Source organism: Ascaphus truei, chromosome 2 (assembly GCF_040206685.1).
Source record: "Ascaphus truei isolate aAscTru1 chromosome 2, aAscTru1.hap1, whole genome shotgun sequence".
NCBI lineage: Eukaryota > Metazoa > Chordata > Amphibia > Anura > Ascaphidae > Ascaphus > Ascaphus truei.
Window position 1 is genome coordinate 203,559,248 of NC_134484.1, and position 20,957 is coordinate 203,580,204.

A 20,957-nucleotide genomic window follows, 5' to 3' on the forward strand; every position below is an offset into this window, starting at 1 on the left:
ACTAGCAGCAGGCCTCAGGAACCAGTAGATTGGCCTCTGCTATGGAAGCACAGCAGACCACAGGAAACAGGGAGCCGGAGTCAACACTGGAGAGTACTCCGCTTCAGCACAGGAGACAGGAACAGGCCTCTGCGTGAAACTAGCAGCAGGCCTCAGGAAAGCAGGCCTCTACGTAGAGAGTAGTAGCTTGCCTCAGGATACTCAGGATACTCAGGAAACACAGGCCCCTGCATGAAGACTAGCAGCAGGCCTCAGGGACTAGGGAATAGAACTAGAGAGGTTAATACACAACAGAGCCAAGCCTGGGACTTCTGGCAGAACACGTGTGACATCCAGGAAGGATTATGCCTGGCCGAGAAGCATTGTGGGGAAGGCTCTACTTAAAAAGGTCAGTGAACCAATGGCAGAAGGGGCGTGTGACAGTATTGCTTTAGTGAGTGAATCCAGGCTGCAGTAAATATCAGGGGAAGTGTTCCAGGACTGCACAGGTCTGTAAGGCAAGGTAAGCAGTAAACTAAGGTGCGGATCCGTTACATACAAAGAGGCAAAAGTATACACACCAGGTAGATCGTTTTCAAGGCAAACAACATGGAGAGGCGGTCAGTACCGGCTTTTTCGAGGCGCCAGAGGAAGAGGATTATTTGCCAAAAACAAATTTGCATGAAGGTCAAAGGGCCCAGCAGTTGCCAGTGGGAGGAGGACTGACACAGTTTTCTGAAACATGGGCCCAAACAATACAGGACAAATGGGTACTGGAAACCATTCGTCAGGGATACAGTATAGAGTTCAAAGAAATACCATGAAGAAATATATGCCTAACAACAAGGGTACAGACCAAGGAAAAAAGAAGGCAAATTAATTCAGTTTTCACGCAAAAGGGTGGTGAGGGGTTTCAGCTCTCTGTGACGGTTGATGGTAAGTCTCGAGAGGTCATTGAACATTAGAAGAGTTTCCTCATGAAAAATTAGAGATTCTCTTTCCCGGCAGGCTGCTATGATCTTTTCCTTGGAGGAGTAGCTATGCATCCTCACAATTATATTGTGTCTCCTTTTCGGGTCATCAGACTTTGGGCCTAGAGCGCGGTGAGCTCTGTCAATCTCAAGGTCCTTCTCATCCATGTCTCCACAGACCATGGAGAATAATTCCAGCAGGTATGGTCTGATTTGACCGGGTGAGATCGACTCAGGAACATTGCGGACGCGCAGGTTTTGCCGTCTGTCCCGATTTTCCTGCTCTTCTTGACCTTCTTTGAGAGACATTATTTCTTCACCTAAACGGATTACTTCTTCCTCCGCTGCGGACAGCCGTGTCAGGGTTCCCTCCACCTTGATTTCAGTTTCAGTCGTCCGTTCAGAAAGGTTGGTGATCTCCTGCCTTATATTCTTAACTGCCTACTTCATGTCTGCCTGTAGGGATATATGAAGCTTTGAGTGCATGGCGGCAAAAAGTTCTTCCAGGTACAGTCGGGTTACCGCCTCTTCTACTTCTGGGCTCTCTCTCAGCTGCGTCCGGCCACTTGCAGCTGCTGCCAGATCTCGTGCTCCGTCACCATCTTGCTTTACGCCCGGCTCCTCTGCTCTTTTCTGGGGCGGTGAAAAGTATTTAGAAACCCCCTGATTTACGTTTTTTTCCCCCTTGTTGGACATTCTCGGTCCTTTGGTCCGTTCAAGGAGCTGAAAATAGTTGGTAGATTCGGATAGAATAGGTGATTTCTGATGGTTATATGCTAGTGGGTCCACGGAGCTCCACGCTTACCCGACCATACTTGGTGACGTCACCGGAAGCCAAATGAATTCAGTTTTAAAGAAATTACTTCAAGCAGAAGTAATAACGAAGGTACCTCAGGAAGACAGAAGAAGTGGAATTTATTCCAGAATATTCCTAGTACAAAAGTCTTCAGAAGATTACAGAGCAAGTCTAGACCTGAGAAAGGTAAATACATTCTTGAGAATAAGAAAATTCAAGATGGTGTCTTTGAACCTGATCATTCAGGAGTTACAACCAGGAGACTGGATGGTATTGTTAGATTTAAAGGACGCTTATCTACACGTGCCAATATCAAGAAGACACCAAAGATTCTTAAGGTTCGCAGTAAACCGACATCATTATCAATACACAGCACTGCCATTCGGTCTGGCGACCTCTCCAAGGACATTTACAAAAGTTCTAGCCCCATTAGTGGCAGAAATGAGAAAAAGAGGGGTAGAAATATACCCATACTTGGACAACATCTTGATAAAGTCAAAAAGTCGTGAGAAATAAGAACAAGACCGGGAGATGGTCATAACCTTCTTGGAACAACACGGTTGGTTAATTAATAAATAAAATAAGAGACAAGAGCCAGCTAGCACCCACTCAACTGCTAAAGTTTCTGGGCGTAGAATTCAACACGGCAAAAGGAGAGGTGAGGTTGCCAGACACAAGGAGGCAAGACATAGCACTGCAAGCAAACAAACTCAGGAATGCAACCAGAACTTCAGCAGAAGAATGCATGAAGCTTCTAGGGAAATTTGCTTCAACATTAAGTGTCATAAAGTGGGCAGGTCTACATATGAGACCATTACGAAACAATTTTTTACAACAATGGAACGGGAACCACAAAGATACAAGACAAAGAATCTTGTTACACCCACACACAAAAGAAGAATTAAAGTGGTGGGAAGATACCCAAAATCTGGGGAAAGGACGGACACTACACCCAGTACAATGGGAAAAAATTACAGCAGATGCGAGCAACGCAGGTTGGGGAGCCCAAATGGGAGAATCGCTGGTGCAAGGAACCTGGACGAACCAGGAACAGCGCCTTCTATCAAATCTGCTGGAACTAAAAGTAGTACAAAGGGCTCTGGAAGCATTTCAACACCAAATATAAAGATGGCAATATAAAGATAGTCAGACAACCGGTCGGTTGTAAAGTATATAGCCAAACAAGGGGGAACCAGGAGCAGAAAGCTGATGCACCTCACAGCAGAAATCCTCTCTTGGGCAGAAGGCCACTTATCAGAGATCACAGCTGTGCATATCCCAGGACTGAAAAATGTCACAGCAGTCTTTCTAAGTCGCAATGTTATAGACCCAGGATTATGGGCATTAGGCCCACAGGTGTTTCAGGAGCTGGTAGAGCGATGGGGTCAGCCAGACCTAGATATCATGGTGACGCATCAGAACCGCAAGGTAAAGAACTACTGTGCAAGGCATTTTCATCCAAGCGCAAAAATCACAGATGCTCTCAGCTTCAAATGAGATTTCAAGTTGGCATACCTGTTTTCCCCAATTTCCCTAATTCCGAAAGCAATTAGGAAAATCAGGGAAGACCAAGCAGAAGTGATATTGGTAACACCATTTTGGCCAAGAAGGCCTTGGTTCACACACCTGGTAAATATGGCAGTGGATGTACCATGGCACATACCAGATAGCAAAGAACTAATGCGACAGGGGCCAATATGCCACCCGAACGCCAAACAATGGGCCTTGACGGCATGGCGATTGAGCGGGAAACATTGAGGTTGAAAGGTTGTTCAGACAAGACAATCCAGACCCTATTACAGGCAAGAAAGGGATCCACATCAAAGGTGTACCGTAGAATTTGGTTCTGTTTCCGGGATTGGTGTACAAAAGAAAGACAACATTTCTTCTCACCAAGAATTGTGACAATAGTGGAGTTCTTGCAAAAGGGATTTGAGAAAGGTCTCAGCCTCAGCTCTCTGAAAGTACAAGTGTCCGCATTATAGGGCTTATTGGAGAGAAATCTGGCAATGGAAAGATTAATCATACGGTTTTTACAGGCAGTTAAAAGGCTAAGACCTCAAATTAAAAACAGGGTACCAACATGGGACCTGTCTTTAGTATTGGATGTATTAAAGGAACCTCCTCTCGAACCAATACAAGAGATTGGGTTGAGATGGTTATCGTGGAAGACAGCGTTCTTGATCGCGATCATCTCAGCAAGAAGAGTGGGAGAACCAAGACACTATCAGCTAAGGAACCATTCCTAGTCATGCACCAAGACAAGGCAGTTCTCAGACCAGTGCATCAATTCCTGCCAAAGGTTGTATCACAGTTCCATATAGATCAGGAAATCGTGATCCCGTCATTCTGTCCAAATCCAAACAACAAGAAAGAGGAGAGATTACACAAACTAGATGTGGTGAGATGTCTAAAGCTATACATGGAAAGGATGAGAGATGTGAGAAAATCAGACAGATTATTCATCATACCAGAGGGACCAAGGAAAGGTCAAACAGCATCTAAGACAACAATTTCCCAATGGATAGTGTCATGTATTAAAAAGCTTATGAGAGCAAAGGACAAGATAAACCTTTGAACATTAAAGCTCATTCTACAAGGGCTATGTCTACGTCATGGGCATTTAAAGCCCAGGCTACACCAGGACAGATATGCAAAGCAGCGGTCTGGTCCTCATTCAATACATTCTTGAAATATTACAGACTAGACGTACAATCATCAGCTGACGCAAGCTTTGGTCGTAGAGTGTTAGAATCTGTAGTGAAATAAGTGTAAAGTGAAGTAATAAAGGTCAAACTGATAACTGCATTTGACTGGTGGTTTATTCATTATGTGTCCCTCCCTATTTGTCACTGCTGGGGTATGTCCCAAAGGTGCCCACTGCCAGGATGATCAAGAAAGAAGAAAATTTAAAACAACTTACCGTAATTTTATTTTCCTGGAACCATGGCAGGTACTTAACTTAATATATCTTAAATATACAGTGTTCGACAAACCTATACATCTGCACGCCCCGGGCGAGTGGATTTAACACCGTGGCGAGCTCCTATTGGCCCAAGCAGCACACGTGTTTTTTTTTTTAATTGTTCCCTGCTCGCGCTGGAGGAAAAAAAAAAAAGGCGGGTTCATGTTGCTGCAGGAGCTTACCCCGCCTCCGGCTCCCTGAGCAGTGCCCTCCCTCCTCCCCCGCCTCTCTGAGCATGTTTCTCCTCCCCGTAACAGCCAGAGAGTGCCTCCGCAGGCCTCCTAATGCCCAACGCTTACCCCCAATGGCCCCCGCAGGCCCCCACATACCCCCAATGGTCACCGCATACTCCCAATTGCTGCCACAGGCCCCCGCATACCCCCATTGGCTGCCGTATGCCCCCGCAGGCCCCCTTATATCCCCAATGGCCCCCTTATATCCCCAATGGCCCCCTCATACCTCCCAATGCCCCCCGCTTACCCCCAATGGCCCCCGCATACCTCCCAATGCCCCCCGCTTACCCCCAATGGCCCCCACAGGCCCCCACATACCCCCAATGGTCGCCGCATACCCTCAATTGCTGCCGCAGGCCCCCGCATAACCCCATTGGCCGCCGTATGCCCCCGCTGGCCTCCTCAAACCTCCGATGTCTCCTGCAAGCCGCCGCAAACCCCTGCAGGCCCCCTCTAACCTCCGATGTCTCCCGCAAGCCACCGCAAACCCCAGCAGGCCCCCTCAAACCTCCGATGTCTCCCGCAAGCTCCTGATGTCGCCCGCAGCCCCTGATGACTTCAACATACCTCCGATGGTGAGCGGGACTCCCAGCACCATTTCTGGTAGTGTGTGTGTCTGTCAGAGTGTGTGTGTGTCTGTCAGTGTGTGTATATGTGTGTCTGTCAGTGTGTGGGTGTGTCTGTGTGTCTGTCAGAGTGTGTGTGTATGTGTCTGTCAGTGTGTGTGTGTGTGTCTGTCAGAGTGTGTGTGTGTCTGTCAGAGTGTGTGTGTGTCTGTCAGTATGTGTCTGTCAGTGTGTGGGTGCGTCTGTGTGTCTGTCAGTGTGTGTGTATGTGTCTGTCAGTGTGTGTGTCTGTCAGAGTGTGTGTGTGTCTGTCAGAGTGTGTGTGTGTCTGTCAGTGTGTGTCTGTCAGTGTGTGTCTCAGTGTGTGAGAGTGTGTGTGTGAGTAAGATGACTGACTTGGTCTCTCTCTCTCTCTCTCACCCTCTCTGTGTGTGTGTCGCTCTCTCTCTGTGTGTGTGTGTCGCTCTCTCTCTCTCTCTCTCTCTCTCTCTCTCTCTCTCTCTCTCTCTCTGTGTCGCTCTCTCTTTGTGTGTGTGTGTCGCTCTCTTTCTCTCTCTGTGTCGCTCTCTCTCTCTCTGTCTCTCTCTCTGTGTCGCTCTCTCTCTCTCTCTCTCTGTGTCGCTCTCTCTCTCTCTGTGTCGCTCTCTCTCTCTCTCTCTGTGTCGCTCTCTCTCTCTGTATCGCTCTCTCTCTCTCTCTGTCTCTCTCTCTCTCTCCGTGTGTGTCGTTCTCTCTCTCTCTGTGTGTCGCTCTCTCTCTCTCTGTGTCGCGCTCTCTCTCTCTCTCTGTGTGTCGCTCTCTCTCTCTCTCTGTGTCGCTCTCTCTCTCTCTCTCTCTCTGTGTCGCTCTCTCTCTCTGTGTCGCTCTCTCTCTGTCACGCTCTCTCTGTCACGCTCTCTCTCTCTGTGTGTCGCTCTCTCTCTCTCTGTGTGTCGCTCTCTCTCTCTGTGTGTCGCTCTCTCTCTGTGTGTCGCTCTCTCTCTGTCACGCTCTCTCTCTCTGTGTGTCACTCCCTCTCTCTCACCCACTCTCTGTCTCTCTCTCACACTTTCTCACACTCTGGACCTGGATATCTTACTTACCTTATATATCTTACCTGCCCTATACCTACACCGAAATAACCTATATTGCTTACTTCCAGATCTGACTCAAGCTTCACACAGGAGACATCGGAATCCCCCTAACCCAGAAGACAGGTAAGAAACACCTCACCTCCAACATATAACATTGCGGGAATGAGGTGCCTGGACTGCTGATCAGGTAAGATCACACATACACACACACACACATACACACACACACGTAACAAGGACTAATTGTAGTATAATGTAATACAATAAATAAACTTATGTCAAAAACTAATGTTGTTCTTACTAGGAATTTATTTTATTTGATTTTTTTTAAAGCGGGGCGGGACTAGGACAGGGTTGGGGGCGGGACTAGGTGGCGTGTAGATTTTTTGTTCGGCGAGTAGATTTTTGAGTGATTTGTCGACCACTGTATGTATATGTATATATGTATATATGTATATAATATATGTATAAAACCCCATTTTAATTTATGGTGGGTGAAAAAGGCAATAAAAAACCTCCACCATTAGCATATAGCCAATAAAGAATATCACTTGTGAGCACATTCACATGTCCTGGACAGGTCGGCAACCCTGCCTTTCAACTATTATCACCCAGCATACAGTGCTCCCACTGCAGCAAGGGATTCTGGGAAATGACATGCAAATGAGCACACAATGTGTCACCTTTTGCCTGGAATATCCATTCACATGGAGCCCATTTAAGCTGATGCATCGCCGTTCACACAGCTTGTAAGCACAGCATGGTACTAGCAAAGCAAGTACAAACCACTCACAAACATGTTTCAACCTTGATGGGTATCATCAATGTGAGGTTGGTCTATACTTGCTTTGAAATATTTCTAGGTTGGGTAGGTTTACCATATACATTTTAAGTTATGGTGGGTGAAAAAGGCAACAAAAACCTCCACCGTTAGCATATAGCCAATAAAGAATATCACTTGTGAGCACATTCACATGTGGGGTAGCCATAAAAGGTAGCCATAAATAAAAACCCTGTGATCGCCTGTTAGTCGCGCAGTTAGAGTGACTGATTCAGCCTATCTCTTACAGACAGGTAGGCCCCGGTAGGATTAACAAGTGAATAAGAAGACATAGAAAGTCTCCCACAGATCCCTTTTACCACTGCACAAACAGGCTGATGATAGGTGTTAACAGGGGTATAGTTAGACCCGGTAGGATTAACACAGCATGGACCCCTGCTGTGTTAATCTGATGGGCCATTTAGTCTGTATAGGACCTTCTCAGACCCCGACGCACTATAGTGTGTGATTCACCCAAGTAAATGATAGGATAACGGCCGCTGCATCTGTATATATACTGTTTCTCAAGTCTGATAAAGTATGCCCTTTCTAATCAATTAATCTAATTGAGACCATTTAATGGTCACTATTTAACCAAATGCTCCCTCGTTTGAATATTTGTCAATATTTTAGTTGTATTTTTTATAAATAAACCTAGGAGGATTGTCACCTTTCTTAAAAGACTCAACTTGGAGAAGGAGTGGCTCAGTGAGTAAAGACACTGACTGGCACTGAGTTTGAAGTAGGAGTAACCTGATTCAATTCCAGACATTGGCTCCTTGTGACCTTGGGCAAGTCACTTTATCGCCCTGTGCCTCAGGCACCAAAATCACAGATTGTAAGCTCCACGGGGCAGGGACCTGTGTCTGCAAAATGTCTCTGTAAAGCGCTACGTAAAACTAGCAGCGCTATACAAGAACATGCTATTATTATAATTATTAACTATTGGGGCCATAGGATTTTGTGAACATCACAAGGGCACTCAAAGGAGGTCATGTATCAAAGTCTCTTGGCTGCAAAAGTGGGCTAAAACTGGAGCAAAAAAAACCCACCAAATAAATCAAAGCAAAAAATCCCATTGTTTTCTATGGGATTTTTTGTTAAATTATGTGCAGTTTTTGTGCTCCATTTTTGCCTTAATTTTCCAAACGGGAGACTACATGACCCTCAAATGTTGACAAACTGTAAGTAAATCATGAACATGTTCTTTCAATTACCACTAGCATACTATAGCGATAACAGAAAAATACAAACGAGCGAAGTCTGTAAAGCAAGCACAATATATCCTTTTAACCATTACTGGGATAAATGTAAAGAAAATGTAAACCATATATACCAAAACTAACCATATATACGAGTCCACCAGAGCAATAATCCACCGAAGCCCAGCAAATAAAGCACACCACCCACAATGGTTCTCCAGTCGCCGGATCCGATCTTCATCTCTGCATAGGACTTGTTGAAGCTGATGCGATACACTGCAAGAGGCAACAGCAGCACAACACAGGACTCAGCGCCACTGGTACTCACCCTTACATCATCGCTGAATAATGTAGCACAAGAATGCATGGTCAATATTTCCAGACAGAAACTTGGTTTGAATGGCTAAGCGACTTACTATATTGTATTTATGACCAAAATAGAAACACTACCGAATTCCTACCACCAAAGCTGCTATCTGATGTCATCAGTGAAGAGAACAGATTGCAGTATATGGGGTGTTTTCTTTACTTTAGCCACAATGAACTACAGCCTCAAAGATAGTTCTTATTGTGGGGGGAAAAAACCTTAAATAGATTATCTGAATAAAAAAACTGACTTTCAAGCTAAATTTGCACATTCTGCATTGCAAGCCCACCTGGTATTGAAATGGTTGAACAAATTAATCTACGCTACAAAACATTTGTAGCATTAAAACAATGATTAAAAAGTAGAGGGGAAAGACGACATTGGTAACGGTCGTAAATATTTAAAATGTGTGAAATGTGAAGTGCTTGTTGTGACTTGAGTTGCCTGTTTTTATACCGAATGTTTCAGTATGAGGAATCACATACGTTCCAGCTTCTCTTCATTGGTTAGTTGGTTCCATGGTCCAGTTTCCTTCACTTGTAGAGCCTTCTGCTGAGGAGTCAAGTTAGATACAAAGCGTACATCCGGCAGTGGGTACTCACGGCGGTCACAGTACATTGATTTGGTAAAATCAACAGCAGAACTGCTGGGAACATCTGTAGGAAAACAGAGTCAGACATTATATCAGATCAGTGTGGTCGGCAATCTAATGAAAAGCTACATTACCAGATGCTATCAAATATTTCCCCAAGTATCCGTTTTCCACTGGACTAGTACCAGCCTGGCATCATAGCTACATAACCAAGGCTGAATCACAATCACTCATGGTGACATGGAGTAAGGTTGGCAATACTCAATATATACCACCCACATGTGTCTATTGTTCTTTCTCTGAAGACTGATGGGGACACCCAGAATTCTTTATCGCTTCTCTTACCATTTTTATAACACTAAAGCCCATATATATTTGAAGTTACATTAATGGACAGTTAGGCTAAGGCCCCGCTGCCTCAGACCACGCGCCCGCACTGCAGACAGGCGGCGCGTGGTGAGGCACTTGACCGCTATCTGCGGTCTGTAGGGAGCAGGAGCTGGAGCGGGGGCGCGTGGCCAAAACGGGTTGGGGGGGGGGGGGCATCACACTGTGTGTCAGGGGGTTCCCTCCCCAGCCTCCCCGCTCCCCAAAGCCTCCCTGAGGAGAGAGTCTGTGGGAAGGAGCAGGGGGGCTCCCTTGGTGCTGCAGCTGCTTTCCCCGCTCCCCGAAGCCTGAGGAGAAAGTCTGGGGGGGGGGGGGGGTTGGGAGAGGGGGGCGGGGCCATCACACTGTGCCGGAGTGTGTGTCAGGAGAGTGTGTCACACAGGAGAGAGAGTCTGTGGGAGGGAGCAGGGGGGCTCCCTTAGTGCTGCAGTCAGAAGACACATTGCTGCTCTCCTCCCCGCTCCCCGAAGCCTCCCCTCCTCCCCTCCTCATTGGCTCACAGCCACACCACGTGACGCTTCGCCGCTCGGGATTACAATTCTCTTGCACCCCCTGGCGGCTGACGCGTCACAGCGCGCAGCGAGCCGTGCAGGGAGGAGGGACTGGGACCGGCTCGGGAGAAACTCATGTCCGGTGAGTGACGCGCACGTGGCCGCGCGCCGTCAGAAGCAGCGGGAGCCAGGCCTAAGGTATCTTCCCATGACAGACGGTGTCTTTTGCATTACCACCACTTAGTAAATATAGGCCTAGACCTTTCAATTACTTTGTGTAAAGCAAGAGCATTTTTTTCCATTGTAAACAAGTTATAACCATCTCTCAGCAAGTATTTCCATGTTGGATTGTTATACAGAGCCTTTGTAGCTGATGAAGTTAGGGGCAAAGTTCAAAAGAACATCTTTTATGTTGAAACCTTGAGTTTATTGTTCCTTAACTGGATAATAAACATAATAAGCCATTGTAAAATAAAGTATGCTTTTTAACCCACTTCTTAAGCATCCCCAGCCTGAGCAGATTTGGAGAATAATTGAATAACTAGCAAGTACACAATGCTTATTTTCCAATGATTGACTGGTTTGCTATTTGAAAAAAAAAAAAATGGATTGGTTGTGGTTGAGAAACGCTTCAATGCAACATATTCCTGACATGAAGGAGCAGCTCAGTGAGTAAAGGCCACTGAGTTTGGGCAGGGGAGCCTGGTTCAAATCCAGGTGTCAGCTCCTTGTGACCTTGAGTAAGTTACTTTATCTCCCTATGTACCGTAGGCACCAAAACACATAGATTGTAAGCTGTACAGGGAAGGGACTCGTGCCTGCAGAATTCAATATTTTCTGTAAATGATAAAAATATTACAGTTTACTCAGATTATAATAATATAGTTAAATATTTGGTACTGTGTCCTAAAGCTGCAAAACGTGAAATCGTATATGCTTTTTAAAATCAGTTCTGCAGTATTAGATAATAGTGACTGTATTTTTTTTTAAATTTAGCTCTTAATGCCATTTTTATGAGTTTTAAAGCACTCTTTGATTTCTATAGCAGGGTTTTAGCCCACCTCCCAAACAGTGCAAGTTCTTTGCAACACTTTCCAGTGTGTGCAATTTGTTCCCAATGTTCCCTACCGTTTGAGCTGTAAACTGCAACAATAGATAATGTTACCTTAGTAATACTGAATAAGGATACATTGTAGCTGCTGAGATACACTGATGGAAGTGGCCATTATGTTAGGCACACAAGCAAAATTCTGATATATTTATAACAGGAGCACCAATTGATTTCCAGCTTAGGTAAGAATGTAAGATAGATGAGGTAGCAGAGTGCTCAAATGCCAGGTGAAATGATGATATAGTGCCAGGTCAAATGATGATATAGTGCCAGAACCAACATCAAAGGAAATCCATAGTCACAAATGTAAAGTAGTGGTAATGCAGCTAACAATATGGGAACAGTCCTCCTGAAGACAGGTAGTGGGTAGTGCAAGATCACCCACGATCAATCTCATTGGTAGGTAACCCTGTAGCAATAATTTCTCACGTTCCTTGGTGTGGCTGGCTGTGCAACTTCCAATGCTGGAATGCAGAAGTAGAAGATGAAGAGGAGCGCACACCCCGGAGGGAGCAGGAAAGGACCCCAAAATTTGGGGTCCTTTCCTGCTCCCTCCGGTTCGTGCGCTCCTCTTCATCTTCTACTAGGTAAGAAAGTAGAATTGTACATTGTCGCACGCTTTACTTATACAAAGAAGAAAAGAATAAAAAGCCGGGAAGTTGTATTGCTGCTTTAAGAGGGCCTCTTCAAGCCTGTGAGGAAGCATGCTCACAATAAAGATCAATAGCAAAGGGAGGACAATGCACCTTTACCAATGTAGTCAGACAAATGAAAATTGTTGCATCATTAACTGTGCGTTTCCCAGCGTCTCACCATATTGAATGGGGGATGTACAAGTATATCTCTAAAACGAATACAAATGTTCTTTGTTTTAGCATTAACATGGGATATTATTGCTTTGGAGCTTTTATTTAAAAAAAAAATTAAACTTCCCCTCAAATCTCCCCTTTCTTTCACGTGTCTATGTTCTCTTTTTAATGTGTTCTGCGTCCACTTTTTCTGCCCATATCTACAGCTAACATTTCTTAGAAATTGCTTTATTTATCAAGAGGCATTTAACAAATGTGTTCATTTTTGTACGCTGCCCACTTCCCCTCCCTCGTCTTGATATTCATTATTTCTAGTGACTCCTGTTCAGCTATCAGCATGTGTGAAATCCTCAGGCCAGTTTAGTTGATATCAGTACATGGGAGAAGCACAGTCATTTCTCACCGTGCCCCTGAGATGCAGACAGAAAGCTGGTGGTTGAGAGACTCCTCAACCCAATGGCCCTGGTTCCTCGAAGGGCACTTGTAACAGAGATTAACATCTAAAAAAAATAAATAAGAAAGGCTATGATTAATAATGTGCATTGTGAATAATAGCCCCAAACCCATATATAATAACTAACCCTTCCAGACCTGGTTTATATCTCGAAATCTGTACGTTCAAATACAAAGTCATGTACATGATCATGTACGCCAGGTCCGAAAGGGTTAAGTAATGGAACAAAATACTACGTGACAGAGGTAAGAAAGAGCTATCATCTGTCAGTGGTTATCCACTGGGTAATGCAAGATAGCTCGTGTTTGGTGAACAAATAACCATTCACCATTCTACTGCATTCATATGTAAACTGACTTGGCTAGGATTCCCCAAGATGAGAAACACGGTTTCAGACATCAGGGGCTTTGTATAAAGAAATGTTTGTTTGTTTTTTAAACAAATTGGGAGAGTGTACTGTTTAAAAAATTTATTTTTCTCCTAAAAGTGATTATTCATGGTCTTACATTTGGCTCACGTTTTGTGATCTTTTTATGGTGTGCGGCTAGTTCTGGCGCACAAAAGTGGTGGATACTTGCAATGTTTTTATTCATATGACTGGCATGGTAGTGCCACCGGCAACATACAAACACCCCGTCTAACTTTCTTTGAGAGGAAAAAGTTGACACATGCGGCAAAACTCCTCAGACCGGTTTTAGTCATTGGTACACAAAGACGTATAGATTTGTTACTCTTTTTTGTCAGTTTTACAACAAAATTACTTTCAGCAACACTTTATACACCGGCTTCCATAAAGTATAAGAGAAAATGAGTAATATAGTAATTTAAGCCTGTACCTACCATTCAGACGTATGATGTCAGGTCTTATTTCCATCACATGATCATTAGAGATGGGCAAACATTTCGTCAGAGTTCGAACCACAGCGAAAATTCGACTTTTTGCGAATTCGACTGGGTTCGAAAAAGTCACTACTATATTTTTTTTTGTTTAAAATTTGATTATGCAAAAATGAGACTAAGCGAAAGCAAACATTTGCTTAAAAGAGAAGTGTTTGGTTCATCAAAAGCAAAAAAAAAGTAAAAAAAACAAACCTTTCAGGGAAAAAACATTGAAATAGAGACTTAGGCGGAGTGGCGTGCGTTCTCTTGTTTTTTTTTAATAACTAGAGGTTCCAACAAACTTTTGTGGGTTGGGGAAGAAAACTGACTTCTGGCGGCAAAAATAACCTCGCTTACTTTTGCACAAAACTTTTCTGGGCGAGAACCTTTTGCACGGCAGTCCCTGTCACTTCAGCAAACTCATTTTAGTGGGGAAATGTGACCCACTTTCTTCTGCAACTCTCTTTGCAGGGCACTCATGAAATATAATCCTCAATCCTTGGGCATTGCAAACTTTAACTCTTGGTGCACAAACTTGACAAACACTTCTTGATACTTACACAAAAACTTCTGTGATCTACTCAAAAACCTTTACTTAGTGTAATATATCACAAGAATACTTACACAAAAAGTCTCGAGTTTCTCGGCTCTTCAGGGTCCAGCAAGGGGACCCCAACAACATGTGGAAAAGGGAAAAAAGAAGAAAGGCACAATCCCTGTTTTAGTGAAAAATATAAATGTATTGTCGGCCACAAGCCCCAATTCTCTCTTACATATCAGTAATGATTCTGTAGCATCAGATTTTACAAGGGGGTATTGAAGGCAGCCTGTCCCCGCTGTAGATATGTCCTGGGGAGTCCCGTTAGGAAAGGTGCCTGTAGAACTCTGCTAATGCCGGCAACTGCAGGGCTTCCGGCGTCCTTGCTTCTCTCCGCACTTCCGGGTTCTCCCTCACAAGGGCGTCAGAGCGTCTGACGTCACTCGTGATGTTTGCGAAAACTGGCACTTGGCCAAATCCTCAAGTCCTCGTATCTCCTCTGCTAAAAGGTAGCACCACCTAGGAAACCCTACGCGTTTTGCCCGGCAAACCAAGCTTCATCAGGGGTCGGATTCCCCTGACAAAGCTTGGTTTGCCGGGCAAAACATGTAGGGTTCGCTAGGTGGCGCTGATACCTTTTAGCAGAGGAGATACGAGGCTGCTTTCCTAACGGGACTCCCCAGGACATATCTACAGCGGCAACATGCTGCCTCCATACCCCGTTGCACCATCTGATGCTGCAGAATCATTACTGATATGTAAGTGGGAATTGGGGCTTATGGCCCACAATACATCTATATTTTTCACTAAAACAGGGATTGTGCCTTTCTTCCTTTTTCCCAAGTCCTTGATTGCGTTGCGCAACCTAACATCACTAGCGGAAAACAGCAGTCCCATTTACTTTGGCAGAATTTTCTTTAGTGGGAATTTTGGGCCCACTATAATTCACCAAAACTCTTTTGGCACAATAGTTAAGCAATACAAGTCCTTAGTGCACATAACGTCACACTGGCGAGGGACGACAATTTCTTGCTCTTTTGCAAAACTGGTAGCTAGTACTTACACTGCACAAATCAGCTTCCAATGCATAGAAGCTAGCAAAATAGTTCATTTGATCAAACTTGAACAATCCTTGCTTATTCTGTGTAGACTTGCAAAAATAAGTTCTCTTTAGTGAGAGAATGGGCGAACCAGTCTTTGGCAACCATCATTTGCAAAAATAATCTTCACAGTATAGCAGCAGCAAAACAGTTTCTACGGCGTGAAACACACAGAAACTTTGGTGGAAAAAAATCTCAAATACGTTTTCTTCAAATTTTTTTCGTTCCAAAACTATAAAAAAAAAAGACGTTTCTTTTGTATGCCCAGCCCCACGTTGGGCGCCAAATGTAACCCCCCTTTCCCATCTCTAAAGGAGTTTACATTAACTTGGATATATATACATGGCTGTGCTCAGTCTCTCATACCTTTTCAGGGTGCTGGGTCCGTACTGGCTGGGCGTCGATATGCAGATAGAATAATGATGGGTGTCTGGAATTTTTATAGTATTGTATTGTTTGTCTTTATTTATATAGCGCCATAAATGTACATAGCGCTTCACAGTAGTAATACACGTGGTAATCATATAAATAACAAATAATATAAATAACAGGTCATGGGAATAAGTGCTTCAGACATAAAAGTAACATTAAGGAAGAGGGGTCCCTGCTCCGAGGAGCTTACAATCTAATTGGTAGGGGAACGAATAGGGACAGTAGGAGAGAATCTAGCAATCTAGGACCGGTCTAGCCGGCATTAATCCGCCACTCACATCACCACTCGGACATCTTGCCACTGGCCACTTCACCATCAATGTAAGACTCTAACCTCAGACTTTAGCCTAAAAAACCCTTACCCTAAAAAACCTTAAACCTAAAAACCTGCAAATAGGGTCAACCGCTGATGGTCACACAAGAATTCACAGAAAATAATAAAGTTTTAATATAACAATAAAATCCGACGAAATACTAATAAAAAATAAGTAAAATCCCCACTCTAAAAACCTTACCCGGATCCCTTTACCCCAACACTAATTACCTAGCTTGGGGGCGAAACGGCCAGCGGCGAAAAGGTGGCCGCAAAAGTTCCCTCGGCGGCTAAACGTGCGCAGCCACTAATTCATTCTGCTTTTATAGTGCAAACAAAAGCTTTATTCACAGCCGTTCATAATGCTCACCATAGAACAGGCAGACTGCACTTCCGACATTAACTGGTGTCAGAAAACATGGTAACTCTGCTTCTTCCCCTGGTAGTTCTCACTCCTGCGCTGGGGAGGTACCTATGCTTCTTTCCCATAATGTTGGTTAGAATGGCAATCTCCTGGTATAGCTTCAATAATGCCCTATCTCAAGTGGACCCTTGTTGGGACACACACACTATTCTCTGGGATCACTATTCGTTTCGATGCCCAGCATTCTTAGTCTATACTTGGAGTTTACTTAGGACCTTCCGCTAGGGCTGGTTGTGTTTAGAAAAGCAGGAAACTTAAAGCGTATCTTAGCCCCCAATTGCTTTGAAATGTCCACTAGTAAAAGATTCAAATAATATCTTTCTTCAAAAACCTATTGGAAATTATTGTTGTGGAAGATGCAAAATGTGTAAATATGTAATGTGGTAAAATCATCAAAGATCACGTTATAGGTAAAGAATACAAAGTGTTACATTTCATAAATTGCCCTACTAATTGTGTCATTTACGTTATTAGTTGCTCCAGTATATCGGCAAAACATTAGATCGCTCAATAGATGGACTGGAGAACACATTAATGGCATTAAAAATGCTGGCAAAAAATAAATCCCCAATCTAGCCCAACATTTCTTAGATAAACACGCAGGAAATCATGAAGATCTGCTATTGAAAGGATTGGAAGTGATCCCTAGAGATCCCAGGAGGGGAGATTGAGACCTTAAGTTACAGCATAGAGAACAGTTTTGAATATTTACGTTGCACAGCAAGGCGCCATTAGTTCTTAATGAGATAATAGAACTCAATCCCTTTCTTAAATAAATCTATCTTACTATGCACTTTGATGATTATACAATTACTGTATTATTATATGGTATTCAATGTCCCTGTTTGCAGGTCATATATCTTCACCTGTCATTTGGAGCTAGCCTTTTGCAACCAACTCCTTTTTAGGTGCTCAGCAACTTGTCAAGTTTTAATTGTGTCCTAATTAGAGATGGGCGAATACGTACAAATCCGTTTCCCGGATGTTCGCTGATGTAACGCCCAAAATCCGTTTTGCGGTGTAAAATCGGCAAACGGATTTGGGCGGTTTCAATCTATGCGGATTCATCAAAAATCGCCATCGGATACAACCCGGGGAGGGATTTGTAGAATCCAATCTGTGGATTCAGCAATCCATTGGCATATTCTTAACAATCCGCCAACGGATTGCTGAATTCACGAATTGCATTCTACAAATCTGTAGACAGATTGCGAAATCGGCGGAGAGTATTAGTAATAATAATACAAAATCCGCTAAACGCGAATCTCCCCTTTTCAGATTCATCCACTGAATTCCATGGACTAAAGGAACCGGCCAAGCCCCTGCGGATCCAAATCCGCCAAAAAAATGTTCCAATCTCTAGTCCTAGTATTGCATTTCCCCCCGTATACTTTGTAATTTTTATTGTATATCCAATGTATTTGTATTGTATTTTGATGTCCCCATTAGTCCTTTTGCATGAGAGGTTAAAATATCAATGAATGTATCGCACTTTAGAGGCGGGACCTGTGATCGTCTTTATACGGCATCCCTGAGATCCTTATACTAACTCCCTGATGAAGGGTATGTAGCACCGGTTCCCCCACCCTGAGTGAGATCATGCGGCTACCGTGTGTTCTGGTGCGGTGCGTACCTGTGAGGATGGAACAGGAGGCCTTGAGAAACTCTTTGGTGGTATGGGGAGACATTAGGACAGGTTCTCAGTACTGGTCTTGCATGCTGCAGCGCCTCCAGCCAGTGAGGATCCTGAGGCAGCCAGGATGGTCCCCACTGACACTGATAATATCTCAATAAAGCAGCCATATGATATAGTCCAGCCTGTCTTTATTGATCATATTCATATCCAACGTGGTCATAACTCCTGGAGCAACACTCCCATTGCAGGAGGCCCAGTAGACATCATTCTATCCCCCTTACCCTAGATGATAGATAGGGTGAGACATGCTCCCACTCACAGGGAGAGGGGAGAGAGCCCTGACTTCTGGGAGAGTGTCAGATATGTACCCCAAGGAAGGCTTGTAACCCTGCCCCATAACAGGGCAGGTCTGATACTGACAGGCATCACATTTGTGCATGACCCAGCCAGTATCCTCCCAAGGATGACACTCTCAGATTGTTGCTAGGCCCGCCCCTGGATATAGTAACAGTGCATCCAGGCGGCAATAACAAGCTAGGCCTTATGAAAGAGCTTATCTCTCACAGAGTCTGTACTTAACAGGACTTATGCTGTTAGGGTCCAGAAGAAAGATAGTAGCCGGAGGCCTAGGCTACAAGTATGTTACCCGAAATGCATTGAGGTTTTTGTCGTCATGCTGTGACATCAGACGCTCAGCGGTGCCACAAGGTTGCTGACTATTTTTCTACCAGATGGTTAGTTGCAGCTCGCACTATCCCTTCTCTGTGGAGTATTGTTGAATCGTATCCACCGCCAGCTTGGATGTGTTCCTCGTTTTGGGGTGATGACTTCCGTTACTATGGCTCATTCATTTGTCCATGTAAGTTTTTAACTTGTTTCTTTTTACTTTTATAAATAACTTTTACTAATAGTCTTTCCATGCAATCTTTTTTTGTGTGTCTATTTGTATCTAGTTTGCCCGGTTGATCAAGGGAGAATCTAGAGCAGCAAGAAAGACTAACATTACAGATTTGTAAGATTTAAGTTCACGGCCCTGGGATCTGCGCATACTTATCGGTTTGCTATTTTAGGACCTGTATACATCCTTCTATCACCCTATAGTGACATCACTGGTCACAGGACATACAAAGGAAGGGCTATCCCTTTCTGCTTAGTTATCGTGCAAAACATTATGGGGAGGGGATTAACCTGGCTTATACCAGTTGTATGAAGTACATGCAGTAGCCAAAACTGTAAGAAAAACATAATTGACTTATTGGCAGCAGTCCAAGCTGTCGTTTTTTATTTTATTTTTTCCCCTTTAATATGTGCATCAATACAATCCACACAATGATAAGTAATTAGCTATGTTGCCGATCTATCTGTTCTCCTGTGATCGATCGCCGAAGACTCGGCTCGGGGGTTCACTAAATGGCGGTCAGTGCAGCAGAAGAGGACCCAAGATGCAAAGTTCTGTGGGGAAGATCATGTGACCAGGCAGTCACTAGATACAATTGGTGCACTGCTAGTCAGAAGCCCAGACATCACAGTATGTGAAACACTGTCGATATGATGGGATGCTGGTGTTTCCATCCGGATAAACCTAATGCCATGAATTAGAGACAGTGTATAGTACAGCAGAACCAGCTCCAACAACTGAGTTCCCAACCTTCATGCATGTGATGGGGCTAAACTAAGAGTGCTTGCTTCATTGCATGCCAATAACTAGAATAATGTGTATTCATCTGCCCCTATTCAATATTCAAAGTTGTCTTCGCCCTTACTCTATAAGTGCGATTGTGCTATTGCACGGAAAGCCCCAGTGACTTCAATGGGGTCGCACTTTATAGAATAAGGGCCATTGTCTTAACTTGCCATTGGTGCTTAGGACGTACAGGGAGCAATATATAGTTATATGGTAGATGAGGTTGAAAAAAGGCATATGTCCATCCTATGTTCAACCTGTGCTAAATTTAGATGACAGATACTTTATCCTATACTATTTTTGCTGGTTTTCCAGAGAAAGATCGCATTCATAATGCATTCAATACCCCAGAAATCCCCCCCACCCCCCAAGTCTCAGCTCACCATGTTTATAACAAACCGAGTTAAACATTTGTCTTATTTTTAAATACTTATAGGTGTCAGACTTGGGTAACATCACCAAGATGCGATCCCTTAAATATGCCGCAGCCATTAGTACTTTGGTCCTAGGTGGGGTTTCCTCTCTTAACTTGCAATACTTCCTTTGTTTGTTTTCTTCCTAAGCATTTGGAAACATCCCGATCCTTAACAGCTACTGGTTGAGATTTTACTATTCCCGCCAGTCAATAATTCACCTAAACCTTATACTGACCAACCTATTTGAACAATCTATTTGATCTTAGCTAAACATTATCTTGCAGTTGTTACTCATTGTACTTCTATGGTCTGTTTCTTTGCTTTGTGTCTCAATTCAAGTGTAGTTCTAAATCAAGTGAATAGCCAAATCAGCTGAATTATCTGAGCAGGCTGCCAGCCACCAATAAATGTATTTTCTTTCAGCTCATACATTTAAAGGTACAGTCCCCACCGGTCTGAAAGGAATCCAATGCCAGTGATATGTTTAATTAGGGTTACTATAATTCACCACTCAAAAAAGAGGAAACCCATAGCGTATGCGCAGTCGCCGCTTATCATTTGTGCATGTGTTGTTAGACTCATTCGCTAATGTGCAGTCTGCGTTTGCCAAATGCATATGTGTAAACAAAAGCCAAAAGCATGGGGCGCGCGTGTGACGTCAATGCGGGTGCATGCAGGCTAAGGAAGCTCCATGCACCGCGCTGAGAATTTGTGATAAA

At 44.0% G+C, this 20,957-nt stretch overlaps 1 protein-coding gene across 2 annotated transcripts in view; it reads right to left on the reverse strand.

Annotated features, from left to right (window-relative positions):
- The window catches only part of LOC142487122 (cytochrome c oxidase subunit 4 isoform 1, mitochondrial-like), a 69,923-nt gene that overhangs the window by 27,722 nt on the left and 21,244 nt on the right, over positions 1 to 20,957 (reverse strand). For both annotated transcript variants that reach the window (XM_075585850.1, XM_075585851.1), the window contains 3 exons: positions 12,766 to 12,862; positions 9,458 to 9,628; positions 8,750 to 8,881 (listed from right to left, as the gene is read on the reverse strand). In XM_075585850.1, the coding sequence (XP_075441965.1) occupies positions 8,750 to 8,881; positions 9,458 to 9,628; positions 12,766 to 12,862 (400 nt within the window). The remainder of the gene's footprint in view (positions 1 to 8,749; positions 8,882 to 9,457; positions 9,629 to 12,765; positions 12,863 to 20,957) is intronic.